The sequence below is a fragment of the Mastomys coucha genome, unplaced genomic scaffold (assembly GCF_008632895.1).
Source record: "Mastomys coucha isolate ucsf_1 unplaced genomic scaffold, UCSF_Mcou_1 pScaffold11, whole genome shotgun sequence".
In the NCBI taxonomy this organism is placed as follows: domain Eukaryota; kingdom Metazoa; phylum Chordata; class Mammalia; order Rodentia; family Muridae; genus Mastomys; species Mastomys coucha.
The window spans coordinates 14421569-14437247 of record NW_022196893.1 but is presented as its reverse complement, the minus strand read 5'-3'; the positions used below and the strand labels follow the sequence as shown (position 1 = coordinate 14437247).

General features: G+C 50.7%; 1 protein-coding gene across 3 annotated transcripts in view; it reads left to right on the top strand.

The window, feature by feature from the left end:
* Positions 1-15679, top strand: part of Scube1 (signal peptide, CUB domain and EGF like domain containing 1) — a 127162-nt gene that overhangs the window by 98678 nt on the left and 12805 nt on the right. For all 3 annotated transcript variants that reach the window (XM_031351199.1, XM_031351191.1, XM_031351183.1), the window contains 6 exons: positions 922-1044; positions 7286-7405; positions 7685-7789; positions 8676-8792; positions 10452-10589; positions 12631-12834. In XM_031351199.1, coding sequence (XP_031207059.1) covers positions 922-1044; positions 7286-7405; positions 7685-7789; positions 8676-8792; positions 10452-10589; positions 12631-12834 — 807 coding nt within the window. The remainder of the gene's footprint in view (positions 1-921; positions 1045-7285; positions 7406-7684; positions 7790-8675; positions 8793-10451; positions 10590-12630; positions 12835-15679) is intronic.

The window sequence follows — 15679 nt, the reverse complement described above, 5'->3', positions numbered from 1 at the left end:
ATGTACAGATGCACAGAGGCAAGGATGTAGCAGGGATGAACCCACAAGCAGCAGAAAACAGGGTAATATCCCCCAAGGAGATATATGCCCAGGATGTACAGAGCCCTAGGAGCCTGGAGGAAGCCCGAGGGCTTCTTTACAGTGCTACACACTAATGCAGGAAGCCTTGAAGCAGAGTGCTAGATAGTCAAATCTGTGTGACAAAGGACTCTGGCTGTTGGAGGAAGGGAGCGTGGGATCCAGGCTCCATGGGGGAGATGGCTCATAGCCCGAGACCTTAAACTCCAGGGTGGGAGGAGAGGGGTGGGCAGAGCTGGAGAGAAGATTCAAGAGCCTGGGGTTGAGGAGTTCCTACCTAGAGCCCTGGGTTCCATGGCCAGCACCACAGTGAACCAGGAGCATGGGCTGAGCCAAAGGACATTAGGCCAGATATGGCTGGTGAAGATGGGGAGAGGGGGTCGTCATGACCTCTCTTCTTCCTCAGTGACCCAAGAACAGCAGGAAGCTAGAGAGGGCCAGGTAATCCTGGAGACCGGGGCGGAATAGCCACTAGATGCTGGTGCCATTGTCAAGGGACTCTCAAACACCATTTCCCTGACTGATGGGATGGCATACTTGTGTGCCAGCAGCCTGGGTGGCCTGGAGCAGAAAGAGCTAGCTAGACCTTGCCTAAAGGAGGTTTTTGGTCAGAGGAGGAAGAGTCTCGGGTGGCTTCCTTCAGGCTGGTGCCCACTCTCCAGGAGGGGAAACTAAGACTGGCAAGGAGCCAGGGCTTTCCCTGGGGGGGATGAGATATCTGATTCCCGAGACCTCTGTCAGTCTCGACTGGGATCCAGAGCTTCCTGGTCTCTGGTCCTGGGTGTGGCCTGGGCTGGTGGTTTCCAGCCCCTCCTGCCCTCACTCTCCTGCCTGTGTTTCCAGACGTGGATGAGTGTAGCATGAACAACGGCAGCTGTGAGCAGGGCTGTGTCAACACCAAGGGAAGCTACGAGTGTGTGTGCCCACCGGGGAGGAGGCTGCACTGGAATCGGAAGGACTGTGTGGGTGAGTGGGGAGAGGCCCCCTGCTGGCCCTGCCCTCTCTGTGGGGGAGGGCATGCCAGAGATCTTGACCCGCAGGAGTTCAAACGAGTCATTGAGACTCGGTCTCAAAATAGAAGTAAAAAGAGGGCTGCTGGTGATATACTTCAGTCATAGAGTACCTGCCTAGCACACATGAGGTACTAGGTTCAGTCCCTGTTTTACTTAGGGTTTTACTGCTATGAACAGACACCATGACCAAGGCAAGTCTTATAAAGGACATTTAATTGAGGCTGGCTTACAGGTTCAGAGGTTTAGCCCATTATCATCAAGTCAGGAAGCATGGCAGCATCCAGGTAGGCATGGTGCAGGAGGAGCTGAGAGTTCTACATCTTCAACTGAAGGCTGCTAGCAGAATACTGGCTTCCAGGCAGCTAGGATGAGGGTCTTAAAGCCCACACCCACAGTGACACACCCACTCCAACAAGACCACAACTACTCCAACAGGGCCACACCTTCTAATAGTACTATTCCCTAGGCCAAGCATATACAAACCTATTAATGAAAAAAACTAAAGCTCTTTTGGAAGCCCTCCAGCAAAGCTCCATTTCCTTGAGAATCAAAACCCAGGTCTGCCCTCACCCCTATTTTATTCTGTTGTTTTGACACAGGGTCTCATTTGTAGCCCTGGCTGGCCTGGGACTTACCATATAAACCAGGTTGGGTTCAAACTCACAGAATCCTCCTACCTCTGCCTTCTGGGATTATAGGCATGCTCCACCATGCCCAGCCAGGGTCCAGTTGTTAGAATGGCCATCATCCTCCCTGAATTTGCTCCATGCTAACCCACACTGCCCCTATCCCACCGTCAAGCCAAGGATCCCGGAAGCATCAGGGCTTGTCCAGTCTACACTGTGATGATGTGCCACTGAGGGAAATCTATCGTAGTCACTGTTCTATTGCTGTGAAGAGACACCCTGGCCAAAGCAACTCTTAGAATCTGAGAAAGCATTTAACTGGGGGCATGCTTCTGGCTTCAGAGGTTTAGTCTATTATCATCGTGGTAAACATGGCAGCGTGCAGGCAAGTGCTGGCGCAAAAGCTCCACAGGCTGAGAGCTTAGGCCTAGCATGGGCCTAGCTTTTAACACCTCAAAGCCCACCCCCAGTGACATACTTCCTCCAAAAGGCCACATCTGCTCCAATAAGGCCACACCTCCTACTCCTTCTAATCCCTTCAACTAGTTCCACTCCTTTATGACTAAGCATTCAAATACATAAGCCTATGGGGGACATTCTTATTCAAACCACCACAAGGTCTGACTGCCATTGGTGGCCTGTCACAGATGGAGGGCTAACTGCCATTGGCTTGACTGCTATTATGTTGGTGAATGACGTGTCATACCACCTCCTCCTTTAAGTCACTGAATGTTCTGGACACTGGGACAGACAGATATAAGTGAGGACATCAACAGAAGGTGCTGGAAGGCTTTCTGTGTTTATGAGCTAACAGGACCAAGGTCTCAGGAAATCTTCCACGGGCATCCAAAATGCCTTCCCACAGCCTCAGTGTGGCTTGCTTCCCTCACTCAGCTGTGAATCCAGGTCCAAGGAAGGTTCCACGTTGTTCTACTGTTGAGAACTCTGATGACAAGGCAGCCTGCTGTGGGCCTCCCTGCCATCCCTCCATGGTGGCACAGGCTGCAGTTCTCACTGTCGCCCAGAAAGAGGAGCTGTTGCTATCCATTTGTTTTTCATTGCTAAGACTGGAACCCAGGGCCTCCTGCATGCTAGTTCTACCACTGAGCCACACTCAAGTAGCTGAGGCTGGCTTTGAACTCCTGATCCCCCTGTTTCCACCTCTCAGTGCTAGGGCTACAGAAGCCTATCCCCCACCCCACCTCCCCCACCACCCCACCCACGGCAAACTTTTAGTGAGCACTCTGGATTGCCCGGCCCCCATGAATAGCTCGTCTAATCCCATGATCTAATTACCCCTTATTACCACACCCCACAAATGGACCCTGGCCCCCGATTCCTGGAAGGAGAACATAGGTCACCGAGAACATTGCAGTGGAAGGTCCTAAAGTTGGGAAGATCTCACAGGCCCCACAGAGCAGTTGGCCTGGTCCTTGTCATAGCCACTAGCCAGCTTTTCCTGAGAGATGTGACCCTTCTCAGTGGTGCCAGGCTGGAGAAGAGGGAGTGATAGTCGCCCACAGGGGCCTGGCAGGGATGCCCAAGGCCGCTTCTCACATGCTAGAGCCTTTCCCTTTCTCTCTGATCACGGAGAGCACACGACTTGTGGTAAATGGAGATCTGATTACAGAACTAAGGTAGCAGCTACCCCAGTAATGGTGCCTCTGGGTAGTCAGGCTTGATAGGTTAAGTCAGAAAGGTTGAACCTTCAATCCCAACAGTGGGAGCCATCCTGAGAAGACACAGACAGCTGGGTATGGCGACCACACACGTGTCATCTCAGAGCTTGGGAGGCCCTGGCAGGAGGAAGTTCAAGATTCTCCTTAGCTCCACGCAAGTCTGAGGCCAAACTAGGCCACATGAGCTCCCGTCATTTAAAAAAGACTGAAGTGTGAGCACTCTCCGAGGAGCCCGTGGGGCTCAGCAGTAGCTGATGTCTAAGTGGGTTTCCTCCTATGGTCTTTGGCCAAGCTGTGTAACCATAGCCATCGGCTCTGAACCCTGGGTAGTCAGTCAGTTTCGGTGCACTCCGATGGTCTCTGAAGAGCCTCAGCTAAGGCTTCTCCACGGTGACTTTACAGTCTGGAAAATTCATTTCTAGTCTTCCAGGGCAGCAAGGGTAATGAAGACAGTGGTGTTGTCTAAGCACTTCATGACAAACTCCTCCAGTAAAATGAGTCTTTATTACTGTGTCTCACAGTGCCCCAAACGTGAAGGCAGAATATCTTCCTCCAGCTCGGGAGAGTACAAGGATCCTTTTCAGCAGGACTCCTTCAGCTCCTCTAAAAAACAACTCGTACTGTTTCTACCTACCAAGAGCCCCGAGGGTAGCCTGAAGCATATTTCCAGCCTGTCTTTATATCTGTCTGGGGCCGAGCTGGTTCCAGCACAGTAATGAATTGCTGGGACACAGGAAAACTTTCCCTGGCTGTTTGGGTTCCTGGGTGGGGTGTCAAGAAGATGTTAGCAGACATCTGTGTGGGGGGGTGCCTGGGGGATGGCATGGTCTCGCCCGATGGCATCGTCTCACCCGATGGCATCCTCTAGGCCCTCAGGATCAGATTGCTACAAGATACAGTGTCTGTGAGGGTACATAGGATTTGGCTATCTGTGCTAGCCGAAGCCCTGACCTTAGTTCTCAGACAGAGCAGCTGTTTGAGAGTGGCATTCTGTAAAAACACTTCCAGTGACTTCAGGCTCCTCAATCATGGGCGTCGGGGTTCAGCTGTGACCATAAAACGCTCAGTTTTCTTAGCACCCCAGAGTTGCGCATGACTCCAAAACGCTCTGCCGCCGTGGCTTTCTGTAAATATTTTTACCCTGTTGTCTGTAGCCACAGTATGGGTCTGAGACAGGCTCGACCCAGGTGGATAATTCCTGCCTGTTCAGACTAATGGTATCTCTCATGAGGTAGCTCTTTCCTTTCCTGTTAACAGCTGTCTTGAGAGGTAACCCACATGCCGTGCACAGAATCCACCATGCAGTTCAGACATAGTACAGTGGGGTTTTAGTACATTTGATGAGTGACATGAACCACCATGTGACTATGTAGAAGCTCACCCGTGGGGAAGCCCAAGCGGGCATCAGATGCCTTCCTCTACCATTCAGGCAAGCTTGTTAATTGACCTGTCTGCTTCTGCAGCACAGGGATTACAATCCCGTGTTGTCACACCCAGCTTCTTTTAAATGTGTTCTAGGAATCAAACTCAGGTTTTAGTGGTTTGAATGTGCTTGGCCCAGGGAGGGGCACTATTAGGAGGTGTGGCCTTGTTGGAGGACGTGTGTGACTGTGGGGGTGGGCTTTGAGACCCTCCTCCTGCTGCTTGGGGTACTGTCCTTTCCTGGCTGCAGTTGGATCAAAACCTAGGACTCTCAGCTCCTTCCCCAGCACCATGTCTGCCTGCATGCTGCCATGCTTCCTGCCATGATGATAATGGACTGAACCTCTGAACCTGTAAGCCAGCCCCAATTAAATGTTGTCCTTTATTAGAGTTGCCTTGGTCATGGTGTCTCTTCACAGCAATGGAAACCCTAACTAAGACATAGGTCCTCATGCTTATGGGGCAAAGACTTTACCAGCTGCACCACTCCCCAACCCTGGGCAAATGATTTTAATAGAATTCTGTACAGTGAAGTTTTTCCTTGGCCAAGCAAAGCACCAAGAAAAATACAGGGTGGTCAGGGAAGAAGTCGGGAGGGGCTGGAGCCCCAGTTCAGCAGTTAGAAGCATTGGCTACATTTCCAGAGGATCCAAGATAGATTCTTAGCACCTACAGGGCAGCTCACAACCATCTGAAACTCCAGTTTGAGGGAATCCAACACTCTCTTTTTGCCTTTATGGGCACCAGCACCAGACACACACCTTGGTTCACCGGCATACAAGCAGCTAAAAAAACACCCATACACATAAAATAAAAATTTAAAAAGAAAGAAGTAGGTTGACTGGGGCCAGTAGCCCAGCTCAGCTCAGAGACTTAACTAGCATGTGAAAAATCCTAGGTTCAGTTCTGGATCAAAGGACCGGAACGACTGTAGGGACTAGTGATGCCCTAGGGAGAGCAAGGTGCAAGAAGGCAGGCTCAGAACCCCAAGGGAAATACCGGCCACTCAGCTCTTCACACAGGAAGTTGAGAAGTGGCCTCCTCCGCCAGGGGGACTTGTGTTTCAGGCTTGCTCACTGAGCAAAGACATGCTCTGATCTTCAGAGGCAGTGTGAGGAAAATTTGTTTCAGGCAGTGTTAGGTTTAGACCAGAGAGAGTCTAAGTGTGGCTTGTCTTGCCTGTGGGAGGATTTGGCTTGATGGAGCCTTGTGATCTGGTCACTGGAGTGGCTTCCCTTGGGCACTGGCTTAGAGTGTGTGGAACTCTGCCTGTTCTGGAATAGACCCATTAATAACCATCAGACACCTACTAAGTGCTGCCTTCTGTATCTATCCATCAGCTATCTATCTATCTATCTATCTATCTATCTATCTATCTATCTATCTATCTACCATCTATATATCTATCTGTCATCTGTCTATCATCTATCTATCTATCCATCTATCCATCTACCCGTCTGTCTATCTGCCTGCCTATCTATCTATCTATCTATCTATCTATCTATCTATCCGTCTATCTGTCTATCTGCTATCTGTCTGTCTATCTATCTATCATCTATCTATCCATCTATCCATCTGTCTGTCTATCTGCCTGTCTGTCTATCTATCTATCACCTATTTGTCTGTCTATCTATCATCTATCTATCCATCTATCCATCTATCCATCTGTCTATCTATCTCTCTATCTCTCTATCTCTCTATCTCTCTATCTCTCTATCTATCTATCTATCTATCTATCTATCTATCTGTGGTATATGTACATATCTGCATGTGTGGGGGAGTACACATGCCAATGTGCCCATGTGAGTGTGATAGTCAGAAGCCTACAGTGGGTGTCTTTCTTGCTCCTCACCTTATTCTTTTGAGTCAGGGTCTCTAACTGAACCTGGAATTCATTGAGCTAGGCTGACTGATCAATGAGCTCCAGGGGATCCATCTGTCTCTGACACCACCCCCACCGACTCTCACCATTGTGTGCTCCCACACCTGACTTTTACGTGCTGGGGAATCCGAGCTCAGGTCCTTGCACTTGCACTAAAAAAAGCACTTTACAGCCTGAGCCATCCCCCAGCACCTTTCCTGAGGATGATTTTAATGTTTATTATTTATTTACTTACCTACTTACTTATTTTTATGTCATGTGCATTGTGTTTGGTCCACGCATGTACATCTGTATGAGGAAATCAGACACCAGCTCTAAGGACAGGTCAACTTTCAGGAGCCTCTGTCTGAGGATGAAAATGGCCTTTCTTAAGACAGCCAAGACCAGGACTATAGGGGGACAGAATAAGCTGGCTGTCAGTAGCCAGTATTCCACTCTGCCAGATGGATCTGCAGTGGCTTCCTGCTACTGTCTGGCCCTGTGAGGAGGTTTGGAGACTGGACTGGTCCACGTTCAGGGCCCCTGCTAGCACCACAAGGTCTTCTGGCTTCACTAAAGCCCTCTCTGTGTCTCTCTTCTCCTCAGAGATGAGCGGGTGCCTGTCTCGATCCAAGGCCTCTGCCCAGGCCCAGCTGTCCTGTGGCAAGGTGGGTGGAGTGGAAAACTGCTTCCTGTCCTGCCTGGGCCACAGTCTCTTCATGCCAGGTAACCCCTGGCCCTCTGGGACGGGATGGGTTAATGTGCTGCTTTTTGGGGTACACACATGCCTCCACCTGCTCAGTAGGAGAGAGCCCAGTTTAGAGCTCCTAGTCACAGGAGTGAGCGCTCCTAGACAGCTAGCTCCCTGGCTCTCTGTGGACCCAGGGCCACTTCCACAGGGGTCAGTCCTGATCTTCATTCAGCAACTCCTTGGAGACCTCAGGAATTTGGGCCCCTAGAAGGGAGGTACACCCTGGCTAACCTTACCCACTGGCCTCTCCACAGACTCAGAAAACAGCTACATCCTGAGCTGTGGTGTTCCAGGTCTCCAGGGCAAGACACTACCAAAGCGCAATGGTACTAGTTCCAGTGCAGGGCCCAGCTGCTCAGGTAACCGTGGGCCTGTCCACACTGAACGACTAGACAACCCTTTCCGTTTTCATCCAGTGCACGAGTCAGGGAAGGGGAGCGGGGGATTGCTCAGGGCCCTGCCCATCTAAGGATTCTCAAGACATGACAGGGCCAGGACCTCGAAGCCTGGAGGCTGAGGCCTAGCCCAAAGTCAGGGAGCCAGCAGAGGGCCTTTCTGACTGCCGTCACAGTAGTATAGTGATTCCATAACTATAGAATGTTGAGATCTCACAGACTTCTGTTACTGCCATTGTTTGAGACAGGCTCATAAAGCCCAGACTGGCCTTGAACAAGCTATGTAGCAAAGGATAGCCTTGAACTTAGGCCACAGAGATGCCCTTGAAGATTATGCCTAGGAGGTGCTCAGGGTCCCTGCCTCTCAGAACAGACCCTGCTCTCATAGAGCACAGAAGGTTAGGATGTTGTGACAAGGACAACTAGGATGGGTTCTGAGCATTCAGGGTCATAGGACTCCAGTCTGTGGGGCTGGGGTCTGCTCTGGAGAGTTTGTAAGTGTCCTGGGGTTTGAAGGCCCTCCCCTTCCTTGCACTTCTCCATCCTCTTTCCCACAAGGACAAGTCACGTCTATGACTTTGGCCATGAAGGAGAAGGTTGGGAGCAGCATTCTTTCCTCCCCATAGAAGACCTGGCCTTGAGCCATGCATACACTTGTTTCAGGCCTTACAGAGAGAAAAATAAGTGGGTCCGGGGAGGGTCCTCCACCCAGGAGGGCTGCCAGGGCGGAAGGGCCCACAGCAAGCCCCGCCTAGCTGCAGAAGGACCTGTCCTCTGGCAGCCCCCGTCCCCCACTACCTCCTTGCCCACAGGAGAGGCCGCCACCTGGGGGGATTTTGGCTTTCCCCAGATGCCCCCACCACCCCCATCAGACAGAAGGCCCGCTTCAAGATCAGAGATGCCAAGTGCCATCTCCAGCCCCGCAGCCAGGAGCGAGCAAAGGATACCCTGAGGCATCCCCTTTTAGGTAAGTAGGCTGCCCCTCCTGCTTACCCAGAAGGCAACGAAGTACCCAGGCCTGCTGGGTTGGGTTGCCAAGCAAAGGCATGCACCTGCCTATCCTCCACCAGGGTCTCTAAGCCCTCTGAGACATATCTAGTCCACACTGCAATGGTCATGGGTAAGAAACATGGGTACTACAGCACCCAATAGGCCACTGTCACAGACAGACGGACAGACACTCAGACACACATACATTCACACACACTCACACATAGACACACATACATACATACATTCACACACATATACACACACACAAACTCACACATAGACACACATATACACACACACATACACACACACTCACACATAGACACACATACACACATACATTCACACACATAAGCACACACACACACACACACACACACACACATTCTTTATGGCCTGGTGGAACCCTGATGGTAGAGACTTCAGGTCTCAGGCTGGAAGAAAAGCAGCTAACAACATGGTAAAAGACCAAAGAGAGAAGCTTTTATTTCTGGGCCTTGGAGATCCTCCCACAGACCTGCAAAATTCAGCCCTCAGCAGGCTTTACCTGGGGTGAAGGGTCTCCTAGCCAAACTCTCTGCAGGTTCTAAGCACACACATGGGCTCCTCACTATTATGAGGTACCTCCATATATGGTGGGATATCACTCAAGGTTGGACTCAGGACTCACTTCAGCCCCCAGTCCCTGTGGATCCCCATGTGGAACCCCATGCAGCTCTGGTCTTGTGTCTGATTTAGGATTTTATTGCTGTGAAAAGAAACCGTGACCACAACAACTTTTTTTTTTTTTTTTTTTTTTTTTTTTTTTTTTTTTTTTTTTTTGAGACAGGGTTTCTTTGTGTAGCCCAGACTGTCCTGAAACTCACTCTGTAGACCAGGCTGGCCTCAAACTCAGAAATCTGCCTGCCTCTGCCTCCCAAGTGCTGGGATTAAAGGCATGTGCCACCACCGCCCGGCTACACAGCAACTATTATAAGGGAAAACATTTTGGGGGCTGGAGAGATGACTCAGAGGTTAAGAGTACTGACTGCTCTTCCAGAGGTTGTGAGTTCAATTCCCAGCAATCACATGATGGCTCACAACCATCTGTAATGGGATCTGATGCCCTCTTCTGGTGTGTCTGAAGACAGCTACAGTGTACTCATCATATAGTGTGTGTGTGTGTGTGTGTGTGTGTGTGTGTAAATATATAAAATCTTTTTTTAAAAAAAGGAGAACATTTAATTGGGGCTGACTTATAGGTTCAGAGGTTTAGTCCATTATCGACATAGCAGGAAGCATGGTGGACTGCAGGCAGGCATGGTGCTGGAGAGGGAGCTGAGACTTCTACATCGCCATCTGCAGGCAGCAGAAGGGGCTGTGTATCGCACTGGGCATAGTTTGACCATAGGAGTCCTCAAAGCTGCCTCCACAGTGACACACTTTCTTCAACAAGGCCATACCTCCTAATAGCATCACTCTCGATGGGCTAAACATTCTATGGGGGAGGGCCTACTGATTCAGACCACCAGAGTGTCACTAGCTGTCCCATGGCATGGTGGGACCTTGCGCATGGGAGTTAGCATGTGGGGCTAGGAAGGGTCCTGCTTCTGACACAGATCACCTTTGCCACAGTGTATTCTTCTCTGTGCAGACAACTGCCATGTGACTTTTGTGACCCTCAAGTGTGACTCCTCAAAGAAGAGGCGTCGAGGCCGCAAGTCCCCATCCAAGGAGGTGTCCCACATCACGGCAGAGTTTGAGGTGGAGATGAAAGTGGACGAGGCCTCAGGTGGGTGACATGTTCTTGGGGACCAGGAGTCCAGTAGACATGAGGCTGAGTGAGCCATAGGGAAGTTGGGGCTTTGGGGAGTAGTGCACATTGCAGATCAAGCTCTGTAGCCCCAGTGCAGGAAGCAATGCGAGGCAACACTTGAAGCACAGCTAAGGGGCAGAGACAGCAAAGTGCCCCAACTCTGCATGCCTGCTAGGGCAGGAAGGTAGGGGCGGAGCCTCCCCATAGCAGCCAAACCAGGCTCTCTTCCCAGACAGTGAGAGAAACTTGTAACATGGGATTTATACAGACAAACCCTCTTAGCTCTAGGTGAGAGGTGGGTAATGGGTAGGTTGTTTGCTACTGTTATTATTATTGTTGTCATTGTTAACGTTGTTGCTGTTGTTTTCATTATTGGTCTTTTTGAGACAGGTCCTATCTTTTATGTAGCCCTAGCTATACTGGAACTCTCTGTTGTTGTTGTTGTTGTTGTTGTTGTTGTTGTTGTTGTTATTATTATTATTATTATTATTATTATTATTATTCCTTTTGAGACAGGTTCTATCTATTATGCATCCCTAGGCTGTACTGGAACTCTCTATGTAGACCAGGCTAGACTCAAACTCACAGAAATCTTCCTGCCTCAGCCTCCAGAGTGCTGGGATTAAAGGTGTGTGCCACCATGCCTAGCTTGGGTTGTTTGCTCTTAAAACGAGGTCTTAGGTAGCTCAGGCAACCGTCAACGCTGATATGCGGCTGAGAATAATCTTCAACTCCTAATCCTCCTGCCTCACTTCTTGAATGCTGGCGTCACGGGCGCACACCCACCCTGCCTGGCTCCAGTGGTAGGCAATGACAGTATTGGCTGCTGTTGGCATCTGTGGCACTATGTGCCTGGTCTGGGCCATGGGCATTGTGGCCATGGCCGCTGCCCAATGAGCACTCTCATCTATGGGGAAGCAGATGTGTGTATGTCATCGGTGCTGGGTGACACTAGGTGGCGGGCCTGTGAGAATACATAGGCAAGGGAAGGTGCTGGAAGCCTTCTAAACTAGAGACGGAAATCTAAAGTTATCCGGTGGATGTGGTGAGGAACGAGGTTCAGGAAGAGGAACAGAGCAGGTAAATGCACAGGGACCAGAGAGAACAGGACACCGTCACCAAGAATCAGCAAGGAAGAAGAGCTAAGGCAAACAGGAGGCAGAGGGAGACAGAGGGACCTAAGTCCCTGCTTCCTCTAGCTAAGCCCCACCACAAAAAAGGCTTCAGAACCTCTCCAGACAGCAGGCGAGCTAGGGACCATGCCTTCAAACCTTTATGGCAAAGAGGGGGTCAGGCGTGCTGGTGCACATCAGGGGAACAAGCCTGTGAAGGACAACGATCAATGTCGCTTTTTTTTTTTTTTTTTTTTTTTTTTTTGACACCCATCTCACTAGTTACCCCTGGCTGGCCTGGAACTTACTATGTAGAACAGGCTGGTCTCAAAACTCACAGAGAACCCATTTCCTTAGTACCATGATTAAAGTAGCCATGCCTGGCCCCACCTTATTTTTTGAGATAGGATCCCTCACTGAACATTGAACTCTTTTGACTCAAAAGGTTGGCCAGAGAGCTCTGAAGATTCACCTGTCTCCCTACCCCAGGGCTGGGGTCACACATCCACCTGGCTTTTATGTGGGTACGAGGGATGTGGGGATCAGAACTCAGCTCCTCATGACTGCATAGCAAACACTTAACCAGCTAAGCCATCTGTCCAGCCCTGAAGGACACTGTGTCTACCCATATCAGAGCTGAACACGACTCTGAGCACAGTGGCAGTCCTCAAGAATGGGCAGAGGCCTTGCTCAGACTCGGATCTGCTCCGTGCCCTCTTAGACCCTCAATGCCTTCTTTGTGTCTGACACCTCTAATGCCTCTCACCATACCCCGACTGGGGTCTACTGTGGATCTACTGACGTGGTTTAGACAGAAGCCCAGCACAGAGCCTGACTGGGGGAGCCCCTAGCAGAGAAGACACTCATTAGCTAGGTACTCTTACTGGGTCCCCTCCCCGCTGCAGGCACCTGTGAAGCGGACTGCATGCGGAAGCGTGCTGAGCAGAGCCTGCAGGCTGCCATCAAGATTCTGCGCAAGTCCATCGGTCGGCACCAGTTCTATGTCCAGATCTCAGGCACTGAATACGAGGTAGCCCAGCGGCCAGCCAAGGCACTGGAGGGGTCCGGGACGTGTGGCCTAGGCCAAATACTACAGGACGGCAAGTGTGGTAAGTCCCTACTCGTGGGCCAGACTCTGACTCTATCTCTCCCGGCACTGGTAGCCCAGTGAAGAGCAGTGACCACAGGGAACACAGACACATGGCACATGGCGAAAACAGAGGGACCAGCCCACCCAGGAGCAGAACATTTGCTGTTACACTGCCGTTTAAAGCACACTCCATCTCTTCTGGTGCTGGACCGGGCAGGGGATCCTCACCTTTGCCTGAGAAGAGGGAACAGATGCAAGGGCAGTGCAGCAAAGTCACAAAAGTGAGGCATGAGTCCCCAGGGGACCAGACTAGGCCCACTCTAGCCTGCAGTGTGATTCAAAAGGAGATGCGTGAGCTGAGCCCTCAGGCTGAGGAACTGGGAGGTTGAGGCAGGTCTGAGATGCACCGTGCTTCTTATCCTCCCCCTCATTCCGTCCCTCAGAATGCCCCAAGAGTACCATCCAAGAAATGGGGAGACCAGGCCCAGCAACGTATAGGAGAGAGGCTGGAGGCAGCGACCACAGGCAGACCCAGGCAGTATCACACGGGAATGCTGTGTTAGAGAGAGCAGACTCCGAGGCAGCAGAAGGCTTGGGAGCTGGCTCTCCAGGCAGAGTCCTAGTCCTCATGGGGATGATGAGCAGTGAGCAGGTTAGTGCACACATGGGAGAGATGGAAGGGGATGGAGCCTTACGGCCATGAATACAGCTCTAAGTCCCACATGGCCTAGATGAGTGAGCCTCTGCATGTGTGAGCCTCTATATGAGCAAGCCTCTGTCTCCTTGAGGCTGAGTGCAGGGAGGTGACCACGGAAGGATTGCAGGATAGAGAGGCCTGGAAGTAGGGACCTTACCATCAGGAGAGTGTCAAGGGAAAGATTTCAGGGGTGCTCCAAGGGTGTGGTCTCTCAAGCCAGAGACTACCCCCTTATCCAGGAAGTTGAGGAAGAGGGGGCTGAGGGACATGAGGGACATGCTCCCAGGAAGGTGCTGAACAGGCCTGAAGAACCAACATCAGGAACTACGTACAAAGAGCATGATCTGCGCATGTGCACGAGTTCCATGTGGGACAGGGAGGGGCTTGGTGATGTCAATCTCTGACTTTTAACAACTTATCTGGGAATCATTTCCACTTTTCAGAAATCTAGTCAAACAAAACAAAAATTGGGTATATTCCAGCTATGGACAATGGTAGCATCTGCTCTCTATGCACACGCACATGAGTGCTCTCTCTTTCTCTCTCTCTCTCTCTCTCTCTCTCTCTCTCTCTCTCTCTCTCTCTCTCTCTCTCTCTCTCTCTCCCTTCTGTCTCTGTCTCTGTCTCTCTGTCTCTCTCTGACTCCCCCCCTCCTCTCTCTCTCTCCCTCTCTCGCCCATTTCTGTGTATTTGTATGTGTGTCTATGTCACGTGGCTATTTCTATGTTTCTCTGTGTATCTGTCTGTCTGTCTAATTCTGTCTGTCTGAGATGAAAATGCAGTCCATCCCCATGTGTCCACTTGGGAACCTCAGGGATCTTCTTCCTCAGCCTCCTTTACACATCTGTCCCGCCTCCGACAGTGACAAGCATGGCTTCCTTTTCCCTTAGTCAGCTCCTTATGGACGTCTTCTGTGGCTCTCTGTTGCCCTTCATCTCTGTTACTCCACAATAGTCTGTCCGCCATCGGATCCTCTTGTCCACACCTTTTATGGTCTCCAGGTTGTACTCTTCGGTACCAGCTTCCCCAAACAAGCAGGAAAGGAAAAAGAGGTTTGGGGTGGGAAGGCCTAGTAGAAACATCTAGGGGACAGTGCTGCAGGCCTGCCAGTCTGGGCCTCCCTCAACCCACGGGGGAACAGGGCCCTAGTCAGGTCAACAAGGCGTAGGGGAAGAATGATGGCAGACACAACACATGGACGTGCAGGATCTGAATGTATTTCTCAAAAATGGCATCAGACTTTTACAGTCATTACAAAAGAGAAATGAAAAATCTGGCAGCTCAGCGATCGAGGTACATCTGAGGCTACCTGAAACACACTGGGTCTAAAGCAGCCACCTCTTCTGGACAGACGCTGCACCCCCCAGGCCTGAAGGCTCTGGGCCTTGGGGGCTGCGAACCACATGAGGCTCAAAGCTCAAATCTCAAATCTCGAATCTGAATGTATGAGTCCTTTTGCACAAAGTGAAAACCAGGCTTATATAGCATATAGAAAACAGGGTGACCCCTAGGAGGAACAACAATATGAACTAACTAGTACCCTCAGAGCTCCTAGGGACTCAGCCACTAACCAAGGAGTATACATGGTAGGACTGATTGTTCTGGCAGCATGTGTATAGTAGAGGATTGCAAAATCAACCATCAATGGGAGGAGAGGTCCTTTGGTCCTGTGAAGGTTCTGTTCCCCAGTGTAGGGGAATGCCAGGGCCAATAAGTGGGAGAGGGTGGGGTGGCAAGCATGGGGAGGGGGGAGCTAACAGGGGTTTGTTCTTGTTGTTTTTGTTTGTTTGTTTGTTTGTTCCTGGGAGAGGAAACTGGGAAAAGAAAAATCATATGACATGTAAATAAAGAAAATACCTAATTAAAAAAAAAAGAAAGAAAACAGGGCAAATGACAAAAGTCAGATAGGCAGGCGAGGGCCACATTAAGATCAGACAGCAAGACAGAAGTCACATAGGCAAGTGACGGTCACATCAAGGTCGGTAAGAGCAGGCATCCAGGTGCAAAGCGGAAGAGCAGCGGTGCCCTCCCCGGTGGGGCTATCTTGGCAGTCCCAAGCTAATTCTCTGGGTCTGTTGGAGGCAAGCACCACAAGTCCCAATCTAGCAGTTCCTGAGAATGCCCTTAAGTGAGGGAAGCCCTTCGATTACTCTCTGGTATGTAAAAC